This window comes from Setaria italica, chromosome IX (genome assembly GCF_000263155.2).
Source record: "Setaria italica strain Yugu1 chromosome IX, Setaria_italica_v2.0, whole genome shotgun sequence".
NCBI lineage: Eukaryota > Viridiplantae > Streptophyta > Magnoliopsida > Poales > Poaceae > Setaria > Setaria italica.
Genome location: NC_028458.1, coordinates 22,322,146 through 22,341,837, shown reverse-complemented (window position 1 = coordinate 22,341,837; position 19,692 = coordinate 22,322,146). Strand labels below are relative to the sequence as shown.

Sequence of the window (19,692 nt, the reverse complement as noted above, 5' to 3'; positions counted from 1 at the left end):
TCAGTCCTAGCACATGTCTCTACATATGCCTACATTATTAGTTTGACATCTCCATATCCATGACTTGTGAAACATAGTCATCAACTAATACATGTACTAGTCTAATATTCATGTGTGTCCTCACATGAACTCCGACTAGGGACAACTTTAGAATAACCATACCATACAAGTAAAGAGTTTCACATACAATTCACATAATTGCAAATCAATTCAAGTAGCCTTTAATGGATATTCAAGAAACACAATATAAATCATGGATACAAATGGAATATCATCATCTCTATGATTGCCTCTAGGGCATACCTCCAACACTTATAAAAATACGGGACGCTCCTACAAATCGGTTTTTAGTAGCGACACATGTTACAAACATACACAATAATTTGCTGAATTTGTAGTATGCAAATATATGTAGTCTGGCAAGAGCGAACATGCAAGAATCTGAACAAGCAGGAAAAGTGTGGGGCAATATCTACTCTTTCTTGGGGCGAAGGTCAACATAATCACCAGGACCATAAACCTCGAATAACTCCTTAAAGAAACCTTTCTTTCTTCTGGGATTGCATCCCATGTCACGACATAGCTGATCATTGTACCAGGTGTGAATGATTGCAATGCCAGACCTGCGAAAGTATCGACCAGAATATCTTTTCATGTACTTTTCCCATTCAATGACATCCTTCTGCATAGCCGTAATATTTGGCAATGTGAAGCCACCGTCCATGAAATGCGCGAGCCACTTGGCTCGGATTTCTGACGTGTACAGATTTGAAATGCTCTCTGAATACCCTATCACTGCAAGCTGAGGGATCTTAGGGTGTATGCACTCCCTGCGAATTACATATAAGTAACAGATAAACATAATGGCCTAGTTCGAATTCAAAATACATGGAAAGACAATTATGGATAAGAATATGCACCTATAGAGAGGCACAGTCGTGGATGTTGATCCAACTGCAATACTTCGAAAGTATTCTGATGTGAATATGTCCTTGATCTTCTCATCTCCTTTGAATCCAGTTCCAAAAATCACTATATCGCTCTTTATCAGTGAAGACTCACCCTCACGTACGATCACACCCTCCTTGCAGAAACTAAATGTCTTTGATTTCTTCAATACTATACTGCCTTCTTCCAACCTCTTGTAGTGATCCTTGGGTGTAATGGCAATCAAGCATGCAGCTAATGCATCAAATAGGCTATGATCTGGAACCATGTCGAACTTCTTCATTGGAATGGAGTAGTAGCTCTCAGCAAACTTGGAAAATGCCCACCTCTAAAAACACACAATATGCATAAAAGTGAAATCAGCTCTAAACATAATACTCCCTCCGTTTCAAATTGTATGTCGTTTTGCCATTTCTAAGCGCATAGATGTTTGTATGCACCTAGTAATGCATACAAACATCTATAAATCTAGAAAAGCTAAAACGACCTACAATTTAGGATGGAGGGAGTTCGTCCATAAATTGTTACGGAATTAGTACTAAGTGGACGCATTACCAGTGGAGTCAAGAGGGTGGCCAAGAGTGAAAGGAGAAAGCCTTCACCAGGCTTGTGAATAAGGAGTTCAGAAAAACGATTTAGATATAGCTTTGATATGTGGACGCCCCAAGCGAAGTAGTCTGGTATTATCCAGTGCTTTGTTCGGACCACCATTGTACAAGGATGAGCAATGCCTGCAACACAAGCGAACAATAAGTGTACAATTGAAAACAGTAAATATAGATAAAAAGTCCTAACTTTGATAGTAGTTAAAAATTCTGACAATATTCTTAAGGAGATATGGTATATAACTTCTTCAGATAGTTGACGGAATGATATAAATATTAATTTGCCTGGTTCAAAAATATGCAAAAACGTTCAGGAGTAGATAGTAGAGGATCATTTTTACCATTTACTTCGGCACATTCAGCAGCAATGTCAAGCGCTGATTTCAGGTAGCCAACGACTGTTACACGCTTGCCCCTGATCATCTCCTTAGCTTTAGTTGTGCCCATTTTTGCGTACTCCATGGAGTGGATCACTTGCCCATCAAATGCTTCCGGGCCTTTGCCTGCAGGGAATGTGGGTATGCTGGGTACACCGCTGAACCTCCCAATGCAGAGCACGACGAAGTCTGCAGTATGCATCTGGGGAAGGAACGGTGAATTTCTCTATTACTATATGTTGCTTGCTTCTTTCGCTGCAGAGAGTATGCATGATCTGTAGTGTGCAAACTCCGGGGCACATGCATGCTCACCTCAACGTGGCCCTCGGCGTCGGCCACCGACAGTCGCCACTCGCCGTCGCCGGAGCCGAACGCCTGGCCGTTCCCAGCCCACTCCCCCCACGCCGCCACGGCCTCCTCGGCGACGCCGTCGTACTCCATCCCGACCACCCGGTGACCGAACCGGATGCAGCCGAGCACGCCGAAGTGGCGCGCGTACGCTTCGAGGTACGCCACCACCTGCCGGTGGTCCGGGAACACCTGGGTCACGCTCTCCGGCCACGGGAAGTCGGAGTACTGGTACATGGGGCGCGGCGTCTGCAGCTCGGTGCAGTCGGGGACGCGCGCCCACACGCCGCCGAGGGCGCTGCCGGCCTCGAAGACGACGGGCTGGCAGCCCCGCTCGAGCAGGTGCTTGCACACGGCCAGGCCGCTCACCCCGGCTCCGATGATGACCACCCGCTTCTTCTCCATGGCAGGCTTGCTAGCTAGTTGCCTGATGCTTGTGCGTGCTCGGCGTGTAGGGGGGTGGAAGAACCGGAACGTGTGGTGTTGTGGGGAGGGACTCAGGAACGAGGTGGTATTTATAGGTACGGTGGCCAGTGTCGGAGCTATGATTAATTTCTTCTTTAGGTTATGGGATAACGAAATAAAATCCCGGCGCAGACATGTATTTTTTTGTTTATGGGATACGATTAGATCCAGCAAATGGTTGTGCTAGAATTAGTATATTGAAACTCATTCTGCACGCTACTTTCCATATTCGTCGAAAGTCAAACCTCTGGGGTCTAACCAGCACCGGCACATAAAAATTCAGGTGAGGCATTATCTGGCCATGTCTAGTTTGAATCAAGATAATCTTCTTTTATTCATGGGATACGATTAGATCCAGCAAATGGTTGTGCTAGAATTAGTATATTGAAACTCGTTCTGCATGCTACTTTCCATATTCGTCGAAAGTCAAACCTCTGGGGCCTAACCAGCACCGGCACATCAAAATTCAGGTGAGGCATTATCTGGCCATGTCTAGTTTCTTCAATCAAGATAATATTTTTTTGTTCATGGGATACGATTTGATCCAGCAAATGGTTGTGCTAGAATTAGTATATTGAAACCCATTCTGCATGCTACTTTCAATATTCGTCGAAAGTCAAACCTCTGGGGTATAACCACTACGGGAAAGCTAAAAATTGCCGAGTGTTTTTTCTTTGCCGAGTGTTTTTTTCGAACACTCGGCAAAAAGCTCTTTGCCGAGTGTTTTTTTCGAACACTCGGCAAAGAAATAACACTCGGCAAATCGAGGCTCTACCGAGTGTCAAAAAAACACTCGGTAAACAGGGAGCTTTGCCGAGTGTCAAAAAGACACTCGGCAAAGGGGGGGTTTGCCAAGTGTTTTTTGACCTCGGCAAAAAAATAAGTTTTTTTTCTCTTTTCACCTTGAAATTTTTCTACTCCCCACATACATCATGTGGTACTCCGCGCCTCCCCTCACGCCGCCCACTCCTGCCCCACCCATGCCGGACCCCGGCTCCCCCACCCACGCCGCCGAACGCCGCCCCTTCCCTCCCGTCGGACGGCGCCTCCATCCTCCCCTCCCGCCGGATGGCGCCTCCCTTCTCCCCTTCTCCCCCGGTGGACGGGCCAGATCCGGGCGGTGAGGGCCAGATTCGGGTGAGGATGGGAGGCGGCCCTCGCTCCCCCTGTGCCTCTCCCCTTCCCCTTCTCTCCGGCGCCTCTCCCGTCCAGGCCGGATGCGGTGGCGGCACCTCCCCTCCAGGCCAGATCTAGTGGTGGCTCCTCCCCTCAGGGCTGGATCCGGCGGTGGCCGGCCGCCACTCCTTCCCCCGGTTGTCGGCCCCATCTCTGCGCCCCTCCTCAGCGAGATCCAGGTGGCGGCCCCCTCCTTCTCCCTCTCATTGGCGAGATCCGAGCGCCGACCCTGTTGGGGGGAAATATTAAACGACCCTCTAACACGCAGCTTAAAGAAACTAACGTGAAAGCCCAGGCCCACCGAAGCGTGATCGAGTCTCCGCCTCGCCCGACCCCAGCGTCAGGATTGGGAGCGCCCGACCTCCCTCCGCAAGGTCTCCGCCTCGACCGACCGCGCCCCCAGGGTCGGGAGCCCCCGACCCTGTACCACGAAAGTTCCGCCTCGCCCGACCCCGAGCGAAGGAGTCGAGCACGTTGAGGCCCACGGGTCAGAATCCTCCTCGGATACATTCCGCATAGACAAAACAAATCCTGTGGGACCCCCCGTCGGCCTCACCATAAATGCGCCGCAGAGAAGGCAGAGCACAGGGCGACCGCCCCCCCCACGCAACCCGGCACAAGTACTCGCGCACGACCGTCCTGTACGAGCTACAGTACTGGCGGCCAGCTCCTATTCGTCGCAAAGCACTCATGACCTGCGGCGACCGGAGCGAAGCAAGGAGCAGCCCCGTCCTCGGGTCCCGCACGCCCTCGGGCCCCGCGTGAGCGGCAGTACAGGCGTGAAGCTCCCCCTCTCTACAAGCCATCGCCAGAGCGGCGGTATCCACCGTCCCCCCTAACGGACGGCAGGGTGACGACGAAACCCCCTCATCATGATCTATCCTGATACCTACGAACGTCGAAATAGCTACCTGCGAAGAGCTGCAACACTTGGCATCCGGCGGCCACCCCTTCGGGCATGCACGACGGCACGCGTTCAGGGTCGGCAGGACGTCGGGTGCCAGGGGCCTCTGCCCTCCTTCCCGCCATACCCTTTTTACCATCTCACTCTTTACCTTTTATCTGGTCCCAATTGTAACTCCGGCCGGCCCCCTGCGATATAAAAGGGGGAACCTAGAGCCGGGGGGAGGGGATGGGCAGACCAAGAGATCAACACTTCTCCCAAGAACACAAAACTAGAAGAGACCTGGGACCAGTCCCTCTCTCGCCCGTCTGTAACCCCCTACTACAGAATCCCCGCGCGGGCAACACGAACATCCTCGATACTGGACGTAGGGCTTCCTTTGCCCGAACCAGTCTAATCCGTGTCTCCCATGCAACCATCTGAGGCTCACGCGCATAAAAGAAATTTACTAGTCTAAGTCCTGATCCGCTGATCTTGACAACGACAGTTGGCGCGCCAGGTAGGGGACCTTTGCATGTACATCACCAAGTCTCAGATGGCCAATCGCGATCGCAGCTTCGCTCCGGGCTCCCTGATCCGCTTCGGGAGCCTGGACTTTCTGGCCACCGGGAACGGGATCGAGCTGATCCCTGTCCACGTCCTGCCCGCTCGTCCTGCCGCCCTCGGCACCACCGCCAGGACGACGACGAGCGGCCGGACACCAGCCGGAAGGGCCTCACCAGAAGGATGGCTCTTCGGGCTACGCAACGCCACGGGGGCTCATGGCCGCCTCCTAATGCGGTCCCTCGCCACGTCGCCCGCGAGCAACGAGCTCGTGGGCGTGGCAAGGGCAGCCTCCGACACTAGCTCCAGTAACGAAAATCCTGACCCCTCGCGCGAGTGCTTCATGGCTGACGCGCACTCCGAGGGGTCCAACGGCGATGGTGCCGAGGGGAGGCGACGGGCTCCCCCCTCGCGCGCCGCAGCTACGACCGGGGCCCTACCCAGGGCGCCAGAGGGCTCTCTGCCACCGGAAGAGCACATGGGTGCACGCCAAGAAGTAGAGCACCCCCACCACGAGGGGGGAACACGACAACGAGCGCGCGACGTCCAGGAACGCATCTGTGCGGATGAAGAACGTCCACCGCTCTTCGCCCGCGCCAGCCAGAACGTCGCCGCCGCGGCGGTGTTGCTCCGACAGCTCCCCGAGCCGGCAACACCTGAGGAGCGACGGGCGCGCCAAGAGATGCGTAACCTACTCGAGTGCGCCGCCGTCCAGCAGGCAGAAAGTTCGGCATCTTGACGACGCGGCCAGAACGCCAGTAGGGCGACGCAGGGCGCCCCCCCGGAACGGCGGGGGGAATCTGTCCATCAACCCCTTCCGGAGGCGAACCCGGCTGCGACCGCCCAGCGAGCACTGCCGCTCGCGGTAGGCGAGGCCCGATCCATCCACCAACGCGTCGGTCCCGTTCGCGACGCCCGCGACACACTGAACGCGCGGAGACGTTCCCGCGCGGACAGGGCGGACGGGGCGGACCGTGGCTACCACGTCCACCGGGGCGGACGCTACGACAGCGGGGAAGACCGCAGTCCGAGCCCCGGAGCGGCTGGACCTCGGGCCTTCTCTGTGCGCATCCTGAATGCGCCCTTCCCGCCGCGCTTCCGGCAGCCTACGAGTGTGGCCAAATACTCAGGGGAGACCAACCCTGGGGTATGGCTCAGCGATTACCGGCTTGCATGCCAAGCCGGCGGGGCGGACGATGACTTGTTCATCATCCGCAACCTACCCTTGTTTCTGGCAGACTCCACGAGAGCCTGGCTAGAACATATCCCTTCAGGGCGCGTTCGCAACTGGAACGACTTGAAGGAGGTTTTCGTAGGAAACTTTCAAGGGACATACACACGCCCTGGCAACTCCTGGGATCTCCGGAGCTGCCGCCAGGGGGCGGACGAGCCCCTCCGGGACTACATCCAGCGCTTCTCCAGAAAGCGCACCGAGCTCTCCAACGTCGCCGACGCTGACGTCATAGGAGCCTTCCTAGCAGGGACCTCTTGCCGGCCCCTCGTCCACGAGCTAGGGCGCCGAGGCCCGCGGACCACGGAGGAGCTCCTCAACATCGCCACTAGCTATGCCTCTGGTGAAGAGGCTGTCGGGGCGATCTTTGATCATTCCAAAGGCAAGGCGAAGCGGGAGGAGGACGCCGACGAAGGCACCTCCAACCGCCAACGGCAGAAGAAGAAGGGCAAGCAGCGGCGCGAGGCCCCCCTCATGGCTGCAGTCGAACGCAAGCGAGGGCAGCAGCCCCCCGAGGGCGCACCCGGCTTCTTCGACAAGCTGCTTGAGGGACCGTGCCCGAACCACGAGTTCCCCTTCAAACATGCCTACAAAGACTGCAACCTCATGAAGAGGTTCTTCGTGGGCAATCCGGTGAAGGGTGATCGGAAACGGAAGCCCGATGAGGAAAAGAAGGGCGACGAGGAGAAGGAAGACGGCTTCCCCAAAGTGGACGGCTGCTTCATGATCTTCGGGGGCTCCGCAGCGTACGACACCAAGTGCCAGCACAAGCTGGAGCGTCGGGAGGTTTACGCCGCCGAGCCCGCGACCCCGGCTTTCCTCAATTGGTCCGCGCCAGCCATCACCTTCGACAGGTCCGACCACCCTGGACGCGTCCGGCACCCAGGGCGCTATCCTCTCGCCGTCGACCCCATCATCGGCACGATGCGTCTCACCAAGGTACTCATGGATGGGGGCAGCGGCCTCAACCTCCTCTACGCTGAGACCCTCGACGCCATGGGGATCGACCGCACCCGTCTCCGTCCTAGCAAGGCCCCCTTCCATGGCGTCGTGCCAGGGAAGCAGGCAACGCCCCTCGGGCAGATTGACCTGCCCGTCATGTTTGGGACCCCTTCCAACTACAGGAAGGAGGTCCTCACCTTCGAGGTGGTGGGCTTTCGCGGAACATACCACGCCATCTTGGGCCGCCCATGCTACGCGAAGTTCATGGCAATCCCCAACTACACCTACCTCAAGCTCAAGCTACCAGGACCCAACGGAGTCATCACCGTCGGTACGACCTTTCAGAAGGCATACGAGTGCGACGTCGAGTGCTGCGAGTACGCCGCGGCTATCACCGTCTCGGGCGACATGGTGGCCCAGCTCGAGGAAACAGTTGAAGACCGGCCCGACGCCAAGCAGTCAGGAACCTCCTTCGAGCCCACCGAAGGTATCAAAGAAGTCCCTCTCAATTCCGGTTGTTCCAGTGGAGGGGTGGTGCGGATCAGCGCAGCCCTATCCCCCAAATAGGAAAGCGCGCTCGTCGGCTTCCTCCACGCAAACAGCGACGTCTTTGCGTGGAAGCCCTCGGATATGCCAGGCATCCCGCGAGAAGTCGCCGAGCATTCCCTGAACATCAGGGCCGGCTCTAAACCGGTGAAGCAAGGCTTGCGCCGTTTCGACGAAGAAAGGCGCAGGGCCATTGGTGAAGAGCTCGAAAAGCTCCTGGCGGCCGGCTTCATCAAGGAGGTACACCACCCCGAGTGGTTGGCCAATCCTGTTCTTGTGCCAAAAAAGAATGGGAAATGGAGAATGTGTGTCGATTATACTGGTCTCAACAAAGCGTGTCCAAAGGATCCGTTCCCTTTGCCACGTATAGATCAAATAGTCGACTCGACAGCCGGGTGCGAAACACTCAGCTTCCTCGATGCGTACTCCGGCTACCACCAGATCGCGATGAAAGAGGCCGACCAGCTCGCCACCTCCTTCATCACCCCCTTTGGCCCCTACTGCTACGTTAAGATGCCATTTGGCCTCAAAAACGCGGGGGCTACCTTCCAGCGATGTATGCTTAAGTGCTTCGGAGACCTCATCGGGCGGACCGTTGAGGCCTACGTCGACGACATCGTTGTCAAATCCAGGAAGGGCGATCGGCTCGTTCCCGACCTGGAGCTAGCCTTCGAAAGGCTAAGGGACAAGCGCATCAAGCTTAACCCCGAAAAATGCGTGTTCGGGGTCCCAAGGGGCATGCTGCTAGGCTTCATCGTCTCCGTGCGCGGCATCGAGGCGAACCCAGAGAAGATAGCGGCCATCAACGACATGGGGCCGATCCGGAACATGAAGGGGGTGCAGCGCGTCATGGGATGCTTAGCGTCCCTAAGCCGCTTCATCTCGCGCCTCGGCGAGCGAGGACTTCCCCTCTACCGGCTCCTGAAGAAATCCGACCACTTCGAGTGGACCAGCAAGGCGCAGGAGGCGCTTGACCGGCTCAAGGACCTCTTGACGAAGGCCCCGATCCTGGTTCCGCCGGCCGACGGCGAGATCCTCTTACTCTACGTCGCGGCAACCACCCAGGTGGTCAGCGCGGCCCTAGTGGTGGAGCGGGAGGAGGAGGGGCACGCTCTTAAGGTGCAACGCCCGGTGTACTTCATCAGCGAGGTGTTCTCCGAGTCCAAGTCACGATACCCGCAGATCCAGAAGCTGGTCTACGCCATCCTCATCACGAAGAGGAAGCTGCGTCACTACTTCACCTCCCACCCGGTAACGGTCGTTTCCTCATTCCCGCTTGGTGAAGTAATCCGGAACCCGAATGCGACAGGAAGGATCGCGAAGTGGGCACTTGAGCTTATGGATCAGGGTATTACCTACATCCCCCGCACCGCCATTAAGTCCCAGGTACTTGCCGATTTCGTGGCTGAGTGGACAGAGGTACAAGCCCCAACGGCAATAGAGGAGCAGGAGTACTGGACGATGTACTTCAACGGGTCGCTGATGAGGGCCCGCGCCGGAGCAGGCCTCGTCTTCGTCTCTCCACTAGGCGTGCGCATCAGGTACATGATCCGCCTCCATTTTCCTGCATCCAACAATGTCGCTGAATATGAAGCCCTACTCAACGGGCTCCGCATCGCCATCGAGCTGGGCATTCGTCGACTGGATGTCCGAGGCGATTCCCAGTTGGTCGTCGAACAAGTCATGAAGGAATGGAGCTGCCACGACCCTAAAATGGCCGCCTACTGTAACGAGGTACGCAAGCTCGAGGACAAGTTTGACGGGTTGGAAGTCAACCACGTTGCAAGGTGCTTCAATGAAGCCGCCAACGAGCTCGCAAAGTCGGCGTCCGGCCGGATGCCCATCCCCGACGGCGTCTTCGTTAGCGACCAGCTGAAGCCTTCGATCCGTTACCCGGAGCCAGCTGGGGTCGGCGAGGCATGCCCAGCCTCGGGGTCGGGATCCGAGCTAGGAGAGGTCGGCAATACGCCACCTATCCTGGGCCCGAACACCAATCCCGAGGGAAACAACGCTGTCCCACCCGACCCGGCCAAGCCCTCCGACCCCGCGGTTATGGAAATCGAGGCGGGCCCCGCGGCGGGGGCCGACCCCCCGACCGATTGGAGAGCCCCGTACCTCGAGTACCTTATCCACGACGCGCTCCCAACTGACAAGACCGAAGCCCGCAGGATCACGCGCTGAGCGAAATCCTTCACCATCATCAACCAGGAGCTTTACAAGCGAAGCCACACGGGGATCCTCCAGCGCTGCATCCCGATCGAGCAGGGAAAGGCGCTGATCCAGGACATCCACGCCGGGGCTTGCGGTCATCACGCTGCGCCAAGGACGCTTGTGGGCAATGCCTTCCGACAAGGTTTCTACTGGCCAACCGTGGTCGCGGATGCTACCCAGGTAGTCCGCACTTGCGAAGGATGCCAATTCTTTGCCCGCCAAACCCATTTGCCCGCACAGGCGTTGCAAACCATCCCCATCACGTGGCCGTTCGCGGTCTGGGGGCTGGATCTCGTCGGACCCTTCAAAAGGGCGCCCGGGGGCTTCACCCACCTACTCGTCGCTGTCGACAAGTTTTCCAAATGGATCGAAGCAAGGCCCGTGGCGCAAATCAAGTCCGAGCAGGCGGTACAATTCTTCACCGACATCATCCATCGCTTCGGGATCCCGAACTCCATCATAACCGACAACGGTACGCAATTCACCGGAAAGAGGTTCCTCCAGTTCTGCGACGACCACCACATTCGAGTGGATTGGGCGGCTAGTTGCGCACCCCCGCACGAACGGGCAAGTCGAACGAGCCAACGGCATGATACTCCAGGGTCTCAAGCCACGGATCTTCGACCGCCTTAAAAAGTGCGGCGGACGATGGGTTGCGGAACTCCCAGCAGTCCTCTGGAGCCTGAGGACGACTCCCAGCCGGGCGACAGGATTCACTCCGTTCTTCATGGTTTACGGGTCCGAGGCCATCCTGCCCACCGACTTGGAGTACGGGTCACCAAGGGTCAAAGCATACGACGAACAGGGAAACCAGGCGTCGCTCGAGGACGCGCAAGACCAACTCGACGAAGCGCGGGACGTAGCCCTCCTACACTCGGCTAAGTACCAGCAGACCCTACGGCGTTACCACAGCCGCAAGATACAGGGCCGCGCCTTCAACGTTGGAGATCTAGTGCTCCGCCTCATCCAAGACAATAGGGGTCGGCACAAGTTGACTCCCCCATGGGAAGGGCCGTTCATCGTCGCACAGGTGCTCCGGCCAGGCACCTACAAGCTGGCAACTCCCGACGGGCAAATCTTCAGCAATGCCTGGAACATAGAACAGCTAAGATGCTTCTACCCATAGCTCTTGTTTATAAGTTATACCTAGCTTTGCCCCCGTTTTCGTTTAAGCTCAGGGGTATCCGACCTTGGCTTCGTTCCAAGGTCGCATACCCCTCGGGGGCTACCAGTTTTGTTCTTCTGCTAAAAAGAAACCCTGAGCCACCTTGGCCCAGGTCTTTTCGTTTAAGCTCAGGGGTATCCGACCCTGGCCTCGCTCCAAGGTCGCATACCCCTCGGGGGCTACCAGTTTTGATCTTCACAAAACAAGAAGACCTCTTCGTTTAAGCTCAGGGGTATCCGACCCTGGCCTGGCCCCAGGATCGCACACCCCTCGGGGGCTATCAGGGGTCCCAACCCTAGCTGCTGGGCACCGCTAAAAAGAAAACGTTTTTTCTTCTTTCAAAGAACCGGACACTCCCTTTCGAAAACCTTTGGACGCAAAAAGATAAGGATGCGTGAACGGTACTCAGCCAAGTTGCGATCGGACTGCGAAAAAGCCTACGCCCCAGCAGCTACGGTACCTTCGCTCATCAAAAACTTACTGACACGCCCGGCAACGCATCCGAACGCTTTCAAAAACCAAAGGAATAACAGAGGGAAACGGTTTCCTTAGCACAAAATAAAAAGTCATGAGAACAGGCCCGGATGGCCAGCACGAACAAGTTCCAAGCGACTGACTTTAATACAAACATCTTTTGGGCACATGCCCGGTACAGTTAATTGACAGGAGGGTCGGCCGGAGCGGTAGTCCCAGGGTCGGCTGAAGCGGCGGCTTCGGGGTCAACAGGAGCGGCGGCTTCGGGGTCGGCGACGGCGGCGGCTTCAGGGTCGGCGACGGCAGCGGCTTCAGGGTCGGCGGCGGCAGGGGCCTCGGGGCCGGCAGGAGCGGCTTCAGGTTCAGCAGGGGGGACGGCTTCATCCTCCAGAAGCTTCGCGAGGGCCTCCGCCGGCGCAGTCACCGCGGAGTCGATCTCGTCCAGCTCGGCGTCGGTGTAGCCAGCGCAGTACCCCTCACTCATCCCGACAAAATTAATGTCGGCATAATGAGAGCCGAAGACCCCGAAGGCGCGCCGCACACCAAGGTGAAGCACGTCCACGGCAATCTCACGATGGTGACGGCACACTTCAAGAACACGGGCCGGCAGCGAGCTCGACCCTTCTTCCGGAGCATCGCCGAAGTCCTCGCAGACAACGCGGACCGTATCCCGCAAGGCGCTATGCTCGCCGCGCTCCTCGTCGAGCAAACCCTGCAACCTAGCAAGGTCCTCTGCAGGAGCTGATCAAGAAGTCCCACCAAGTCAGATGAAATGAAACACCAACAACACGGAAATGCAGAAGCAGAAAGAGCCTCACCATCGGCCCGGGCCTTCAGCTCGCGTTCCCGGTCGACACTGAGGGACAAGGCGGTTTGGAGCCCGTTCACCTGCAAACGAAATTGCTCGCGTTCCGCGCGAAGGGCTCCATTCTCCCCCCTCAGCCGCGCCAGTTCTTCGGCGTCTCGGCGGGCTCGCTCGTTAGCCGCGGCCCGTAGCCCCTCGGCATCGCGGCGTGCCTTGTCTATGGCAGCCTGGAACTCCTCGAGGTCCAGACGGGCCTTCTCCGCGACGGCCTGGAGCTTGGCCTCGGCACGCCGTGCCCCCTCCAGCGCCACCTGCTCACGACCCTCCAGGTCGCGAACGGCCCCCTGGGCGGCACCGAGCTGCAGGGACAGCTTCCTGGAGCGCTCCCTCTCGGTGTTGTAGTGATCCCAGAGGTTCCGCTGCCGCCGGAGGAAGTCGGATTTCTCCAGGCTGGCCTCCTGAAGAGCCTGCAAGGCAGCATGACGGTAAGACCAAAAAGCAAAAATAAAGGAGTTCATCACCGAGCGGTAGAAACAAACATACCTGGGCGCCAGGGACCACGGTGTCGGCCAAAGCTCCCAACGCCGAGGTCAGTGCCGCCTGAGCCTGGGCGACGCCGCCATGCACCGCCTGCCACTTATGCCACTCGGCGGCATCGTCCAGTGCGTAGAGGCGCCGCGGCGGATCGTCGCGGGACGACCAGCGGAGGATGTGCCCTCTCCACGCCCCGGGGATGGAGGAAGTCGTCGGCGGAACAAGGCCCGACTCTGACGTCATCGTCGATGACGACATTACGACACCGGAAACCCCCGGATCCGCCAACGACTCCGGCGCCTGCACGCCCGTCGCCACCACGGCCGCCGACGGCACCTCTGTGGACACCTCCGTCTCGGCCGCCGGAAGCACCCCCGTGGGAGCAACCGGGACGGAGACCTCGCCCTCCGACACCGGTGCCTTCACCGCCGCCGCGCCCTCGGGAGCCAGCGCCCCCTCTGCCTCCGACCTCGCCACAGCAGCGGGGGCATCCGCCCCGCCCACCGCCGTCTCCACCTCCTCCGCCTCGTCGGCGTCAAGGTCGATCACCTCCCCGGCTTGCGGGCCCGAGGGAATCGCGACCCGAGCCGGAAGGACGACCGGTTGGACCGCAGGCGGAGTGGGGTCCGTTTCCCCTCCTGCAGCTGACTCCGCCGTCGTCCCGACGACCGGCTCCTCAGCAGCCACCTCCGCCGAGGGACCTGCGGCCACGCCAGGAACCCCGCCGGTCGCCGCTGGCGGGGTGGCGGCCCGTCCCCCGGAGGAGGACGACGACCACAATATCTTCTTGGGCGTCAGCCGCAGGGTGACGCCGTGGGGAGAAGTGCTGCAACGTCGACGGTTAGGCGTCAAACAGAAACATACGAAAGGAGAAAGAAAGGATGACGTGCGGAGAGAAGCAACTTACGCCCTCGAAGCGCAAGGACGGCGCGCGCGTTTCGACTCCGAGCCGGACGCCGACCCCGGGGCATCCGGCAGTGGCCGCTTGTCTCCACCTCGTGGCCCTCCGCAGCAGGCACGACGGCGGGGGCAGCCCCCACAGCTCCCCGAGGAGCCCCCCAAGCGGACTCCTGGGGGGCCCCCCGCGCCGGACCCGAGACCGCGGCAGGGGCGGGCTCTGAAGGCCCCTGAGGGGCGCTCCGGCTCGGCGCCGGGGCGACATCCCTCGCCGTCGCCAAAGGAGCACCCCGCGCCGGCTCCTGGGGGATGCCCCGGGACGACCCCGAAGGGGCGCCCCGCGTCCCTCCCTGGGGGGTCCTGTGCCGACCCCCGGGGGACACCCTGCGTCGCCCCCTGAGGAGCGGTCCGCGCAGGCTCCTGGAGCACGCGCTGCGCTAGTCCCTGAGGCACGGCCCCAGGACCGGGGGGAGCTGGATCCCGCGCGGGCGCTCCCACCACCGCACCCCCTGCCGCCGTCTGCGGGGGTGCATCACGAATCACTAAAGCCCCCGAACGGGGGGCAAACCATTCCACTTCCTCCTCCTCCTCTTCTTCTTCCTCTTCCTCTTCTTCTTCTTCCTCGTCGTCGTCGTCGTCGTCATCGGACACGACCGCCCCTCTCCGACGCCGTTGGAGCTCTTTGGCGGCCTTCTTCCGCCGCCTCTCCGTCTCCTTGTCCTTACGACGTTTGTCCTTCTCGGCCTGGAGACGGTTGCGAGCCCTCCGCACGGCATCCTCCGGCACCGGCGGGAGGGAGTCCGCAACCCGGGTCAGCATGCCCTGCGAAGTAAAAGGAGGATCCACGTCAGAACGACAAAACAATGCGACGGCAGAAAGGAGAGGTGGTGGCCCAAACACCTTACCAGGTCTATGGAGCCTGGCTCCGGGCGCATCGGCGGATGCCCGGGGATCGGGTAGTCGACATCCTTGTCCTCCAGAGCCTCCCGAAGTCGTTGCCGGATCTCGGAGGCGGTGAGCGCGCCTGTCGCCAGGACGGTGCCCTCGGGCGGCATGTCGGGGGTCATGACGCTAAGGGGCCGGATCCGGAGCATCAGCGGCGCCACCCGCCGGGCGTGGTATGCGCCGATGACACCGGCACCAGTGAGTCCCTCCCGCTTCAACTGCCCGATGGCCTGCAGAAGGTCGGAGATCTTCTTCTTCTCCTTCTCCACCGGCCCGTATGCCCACACGTCGGGCGCCGCGTCGATGGTGCGGCCGGTGAACGTCGGCAGGGGGGAGTTCGGGTAGTTCTTCACGTAGAACCACTGATTGTGCCACCCCTTATGGGACACAGAGGTCTTCACCGTCATATACTCCCTGGAGCGAGTATGACGGAGGTGGATGCCGGCGCACCCAATCGGCACCGGAGGCGACCGCTGCTGGCTTCCGGCCTTCCCAGTCTTCTGGTACAGGCTCACCGTGAAGAAATACTTCCACAGCTCGAAGTGGGGCTCGATCCCCAGGAATCCCTCGCACAACGCGACGAACGCCGCAATGTGCTGGATCCCATTGGGGTTGAGATGCTGGAGCTCGAGCCCGTAGTAGTGGAGGAGCCCGCGGAAGAAACGGCTTGGAGGGGAGGCGAATCCCCGCTTGTGGAAGTGGGCGAAGGAGACGACGTAGCCGGCGGGCGGCGACGGAACCTGCTCCGACTCCGGCAGCCTCCACTCATCCGCCGCCGTCCTCTCGCAGAGGAGCCCCTTTCGCACCAGGCCTTCGGCGCGATTGGCGGTGAAGTGGGAGACTCCCCAGGAAGCCATCACCGAAGAAGGAAGGAGACCGACAAAGACGAAGACGAAACACGCGGCGAGTAGCAATGGGAACAAGGCGAACAAAGCGAGCGCAGGTGAGCTAGGAAGGCAAGAAGGCTTGAGTGCGAAAGGAGAGGAACCGGCGCGGCGTGTTCCTGCTTTTATAGGAAGAGTACCGGGGAAGCCAAACCGACACCCCGGCCACCATAAATGCGGCGCCAGGTACGCCCCAGCCACGCCCGTTTCCTTTTGAAAACCGCGCGCACGATCGGCGGCGAAAAAACATCCTATCTTCCTCGATCCGCGGGACGGCGCTTCCATAACTCCACTCCCCGGGCTTCGCGCCCACGACGCTCCGCACGATCGGCCCTGGCACATTAACCGCCCCGCTCCGGTCCAACGCCCACAGGGAGGTAAGAAAGGGATACGGGGCTGAAAACGCCCCAACGGCCCAATACGGTCCAGGGGTTCGAAAGCTGGCCCAACACGGGTTCGACAGCTGCCCCAGGACATCCCCGAGCAAGGGGTGAGAAGGGACGGGCCCGCTAGCGGCCAACACCCAGGCGAGCAAACGCCAAGGGCGCCCCGACCTCACGTTCGAGTCCCGCTCGGTATAAGTTCATGGTTTTTCCACGAAGAAAGGCAACGAGCCCTCGGATCCAATCGAACGGATCCAAGAACTATATGAACTGACTGACGGGAAATTGGAGTACGCCACCAGCTTGGCCCAAGCCGGACCCCCCCGAACGGGGATCGGGACTCCACTCGAACTTACCCGTTTGCAGCTCAAACGAGCACCACGGTTCGTCCTACGCGGATAACGTGGCCCGGCTCAACCCCTCCGTCCTAGCGAACGGACGTTTGAGGGGCAACGATCAAAAAGTTGACCTGGCCTACCGATCGGTTTCCTGCAACGAGCAGGAGCTCGGGGGCTAGCCTCGCAAAAACTACCACGCGTGTGGTCACGAACTGACAGGTTCTCTCGAGCATGGCGAAGAATGAAACATGCACGCCATGATACAGGAACCGACGACAAAACAGCGAAAGGAGCCTCCGGAGGAGCACTCCTGCTCCACCACAGGCTCGGGGGCTACTGTTGGGGGGAAATATTAAACGACCCTCTAACACGCAGCTTAAAGAAACTAACGTGAAAGCCCAGGCCCACCGAAGCGTGATCGAGTCTCCGCCTCGCCCGACCCCAGCGTCAGGATCGGGAGCGCCCGACCTCCCTCCGCAAGGTCTCCGCCTCGACCGACCGCGCCCCCAGGGTCGGGAGCCCCCGACCCTGTACCACGAAAGTTCCACCTCGCCCGACCCCGAGCGAAGGAGTCGGGCACGTTGAGGCCCACGGGTCAGAATCCTCCTCGGATACGTTCCGCATAGACAAAACAAATCCTATGGGACCCCCCGTCGACCTCACCATAAATGCGCCACAGAGAAGGCAGAGCACAGGGCGACCGCGCCCCCCCACGCAACCCGGCGCAAGTACCCGCGCACAACCGTCCTGTACGAGCTACAGTACTGGCGGCCAGCTCCTATTCGTCGCAAAGCACTCATGACCTGCGGCGACCGGAGCGAAGCAAGGAGCAGCCCCGTCCTCGGGTCCCGCACGCCCTCGGCCCCGCGTGAGCGGCAGTACAGGCGTGAAGCTCCCCCTCTCTACAAGCCATCGCCAGAGCGGCGGTATCCACCGTCCCCCCTAACGGACGGCAGGGTGACGACAAAACCCCCTCATCATGATCTATCCTGATACCTACGAACGTCGAAATAGCTACCTGCGAAGAGCTGCAACACTTGGCATCCGGCGGCCACCCCTTCGGGCATGCACGACGGCACGCGTTCAGGGTCGGCAGGACGTCGGGTGCTAGGGGCCTCTGCCCTCCTTCCCGCCATACCCTTTTTACCATCTCACTCTTTACCTTTTATCTGGTCCCAATTGTAACTCCAGCCGGCCCCCTGCGATATAAAAGGGGGAACCTAGAGCCAGGGGGAGGGGATGGGCAGACCAAGAGATCAACACTTCTCCCAAGAACACAAAACTAGAAGAGACCTGGGACCAGTCCCTCTCGCGCCCGTCTGTAACCCCCTACTACAGAATCCCCGCGCGGGCAACACGAACATCCTCGATACTGGACGTAGGGCTTCCTTTGCCCGAACCAGTCTAATCCGTGTCTCCCGTGCAACCATCTGAGGCTCACGCGCATAAAAGAAATTTACTAGTCTAAGTCCTGATCCGCTGATCTTGACAACGACAGACCCCCTCCTTCTCCCTCTCACCGGCGAGATCCGGGCGGCAAAGGCCCCCTTCTTCTCCCTCCCCATCCCTCTCCAGCTGCCCCCTCCCCACCGGCGACATCCGGCGATCGGGGCCGCCCCCTCCTTCCCTCCCTCCCCCAACGGCGAGATCCAGGGAGGGGGAGGGAGATGGCGGCGCGTGCGGGGTAGGGGCAGAGGGGATAGCAGTGGCGCGGGCTAGAGGGAGGGAGAAAGCGGTGGCATGGTGAGATCCATGGAGGGCGAGGGAGATGGTGGCGCGGGCTAGGTGGAAGGAGATGGCGGCGCCTCTGGCCAGGGGGAGGGAGATGGCGGCAAGATCCAGGGAGGGCTTGGGCCAGTGACGGCGACGGTGGTGGTGGTCGACAGTGGCGGCAGTAGCGGCAGTGGCGGCCAGCGACTGGTTTTTTTTTCTAAAATTTTTGCCGATTATGTTTTTTACACTCAGCAAAGCCTTTGCTGAGTGCTCGATGTTTGACACTCGACAAATCCACTGTTTTCCAAGGGAAAGTTCGCCGAGTCTAGTTCGTCGAGTGTTACACTCGGCAAACGCTTTGCCGAGTGTTTTTGGGCCTTCGCTGAGTGCCTGGGGCACTCGGCAAACTTACTGTTTCCCGTAGTGAACCAGCACCGGCACAAAATTCAGGTGAGGCCTTATCTGGCCATGTCTAGTTTCTTCAATCAAGATAATATTTTTTTTGTTCATGGGATACGATTTGATCCAGCAAATGGTTGTGCTAGAATTAGTATATTGAAACCCATTCTGCATGCTACTTTCAATATTCGTCGAAAGTCAAACCTGTGGGGTCTAACCAGCACCGGCACATCAAAATTCAGGTGAGGCCTTATCTTGCCATGTGTAGTTTCTTCAATCGAGATAATAAGATAAGGGCAGAAGATGTCTGATATGTGTCATGTATCACTACGCCAGAAAGCATTTGTGCTGGCGGCTATATCAGGTTTGTGTTGGTGGGTATCGCACCCACCAGCAACCTTGAGCCAGCACAAATGCCGTCTGTGCTGGCGGGTGTTTGCCTGCCAGCACTGAACACTCTTTGCTGGCGGGCAACCTTAGCCACCCGCAGCACAAATACTTTCTCTGTTGGTGGGTGGTTGCATCACCCGCCAACACAGATGGTTTCTGTGATCGCGGCTGCTTACATTTGGATCGGGTACTAATGTTAGATTTAGTACCAGGTCCAAATTTGAGATCCCCCGGAGGCCCTTTAGTACCAAGTGGACCTCCCACCTGGTACTAAAGCTCCATCCACCGGTGCCCTCTTCCCTCTCCCACTGCAGACTCGTCTTCTTATCCTCCCCTCTCCCTCTCTCAGACTCAAATCCTTATCCTCCCACTCGTCTTCTTCGCTCTTCACAGACGTGTCCGTCTCTTCTCTCTCTCTCTCTCTCTCTCTCTGATCTCCTCACCCATGACACTCTCGAGCTCTCTGCCT

At 58.9% G+C, this 19,692-nt stretch overlaps 1 protein-coding gene across 1 annotated transcript; it reads right to left on the bottom strand.

Moving 5' to 3' along the window:
- Positions 1 to 220: 220 nt before the first annotated feature.
- On the bottom strand, positions 221 to 2,683 carry LOC101759591 (probable flavin-containing monooxygenase 1). The gene is made up of 5 exons (XM_004983146.2): positions 2,243 to 2,683; positions 1,895 to 2,132; positions 1,504 to 1,679; positions 921 to 1,276; positions 221 to 830 (listed from the first exon to the last, which is right to left on the bottom strand). The coding sequence occupies exons 1-5, from the start codon at positions 2,681 to 2,683 to the stop codon at positions 473 to 475; spliced, it is 1,569 nt and encodes a 522-aa protein (XP_004983203.1). The 3' UTR covers positions 221 to 472.
- Between the last annotated feature and the right edge of the window lie 17,009 nt (positions 2,684 to 19,692).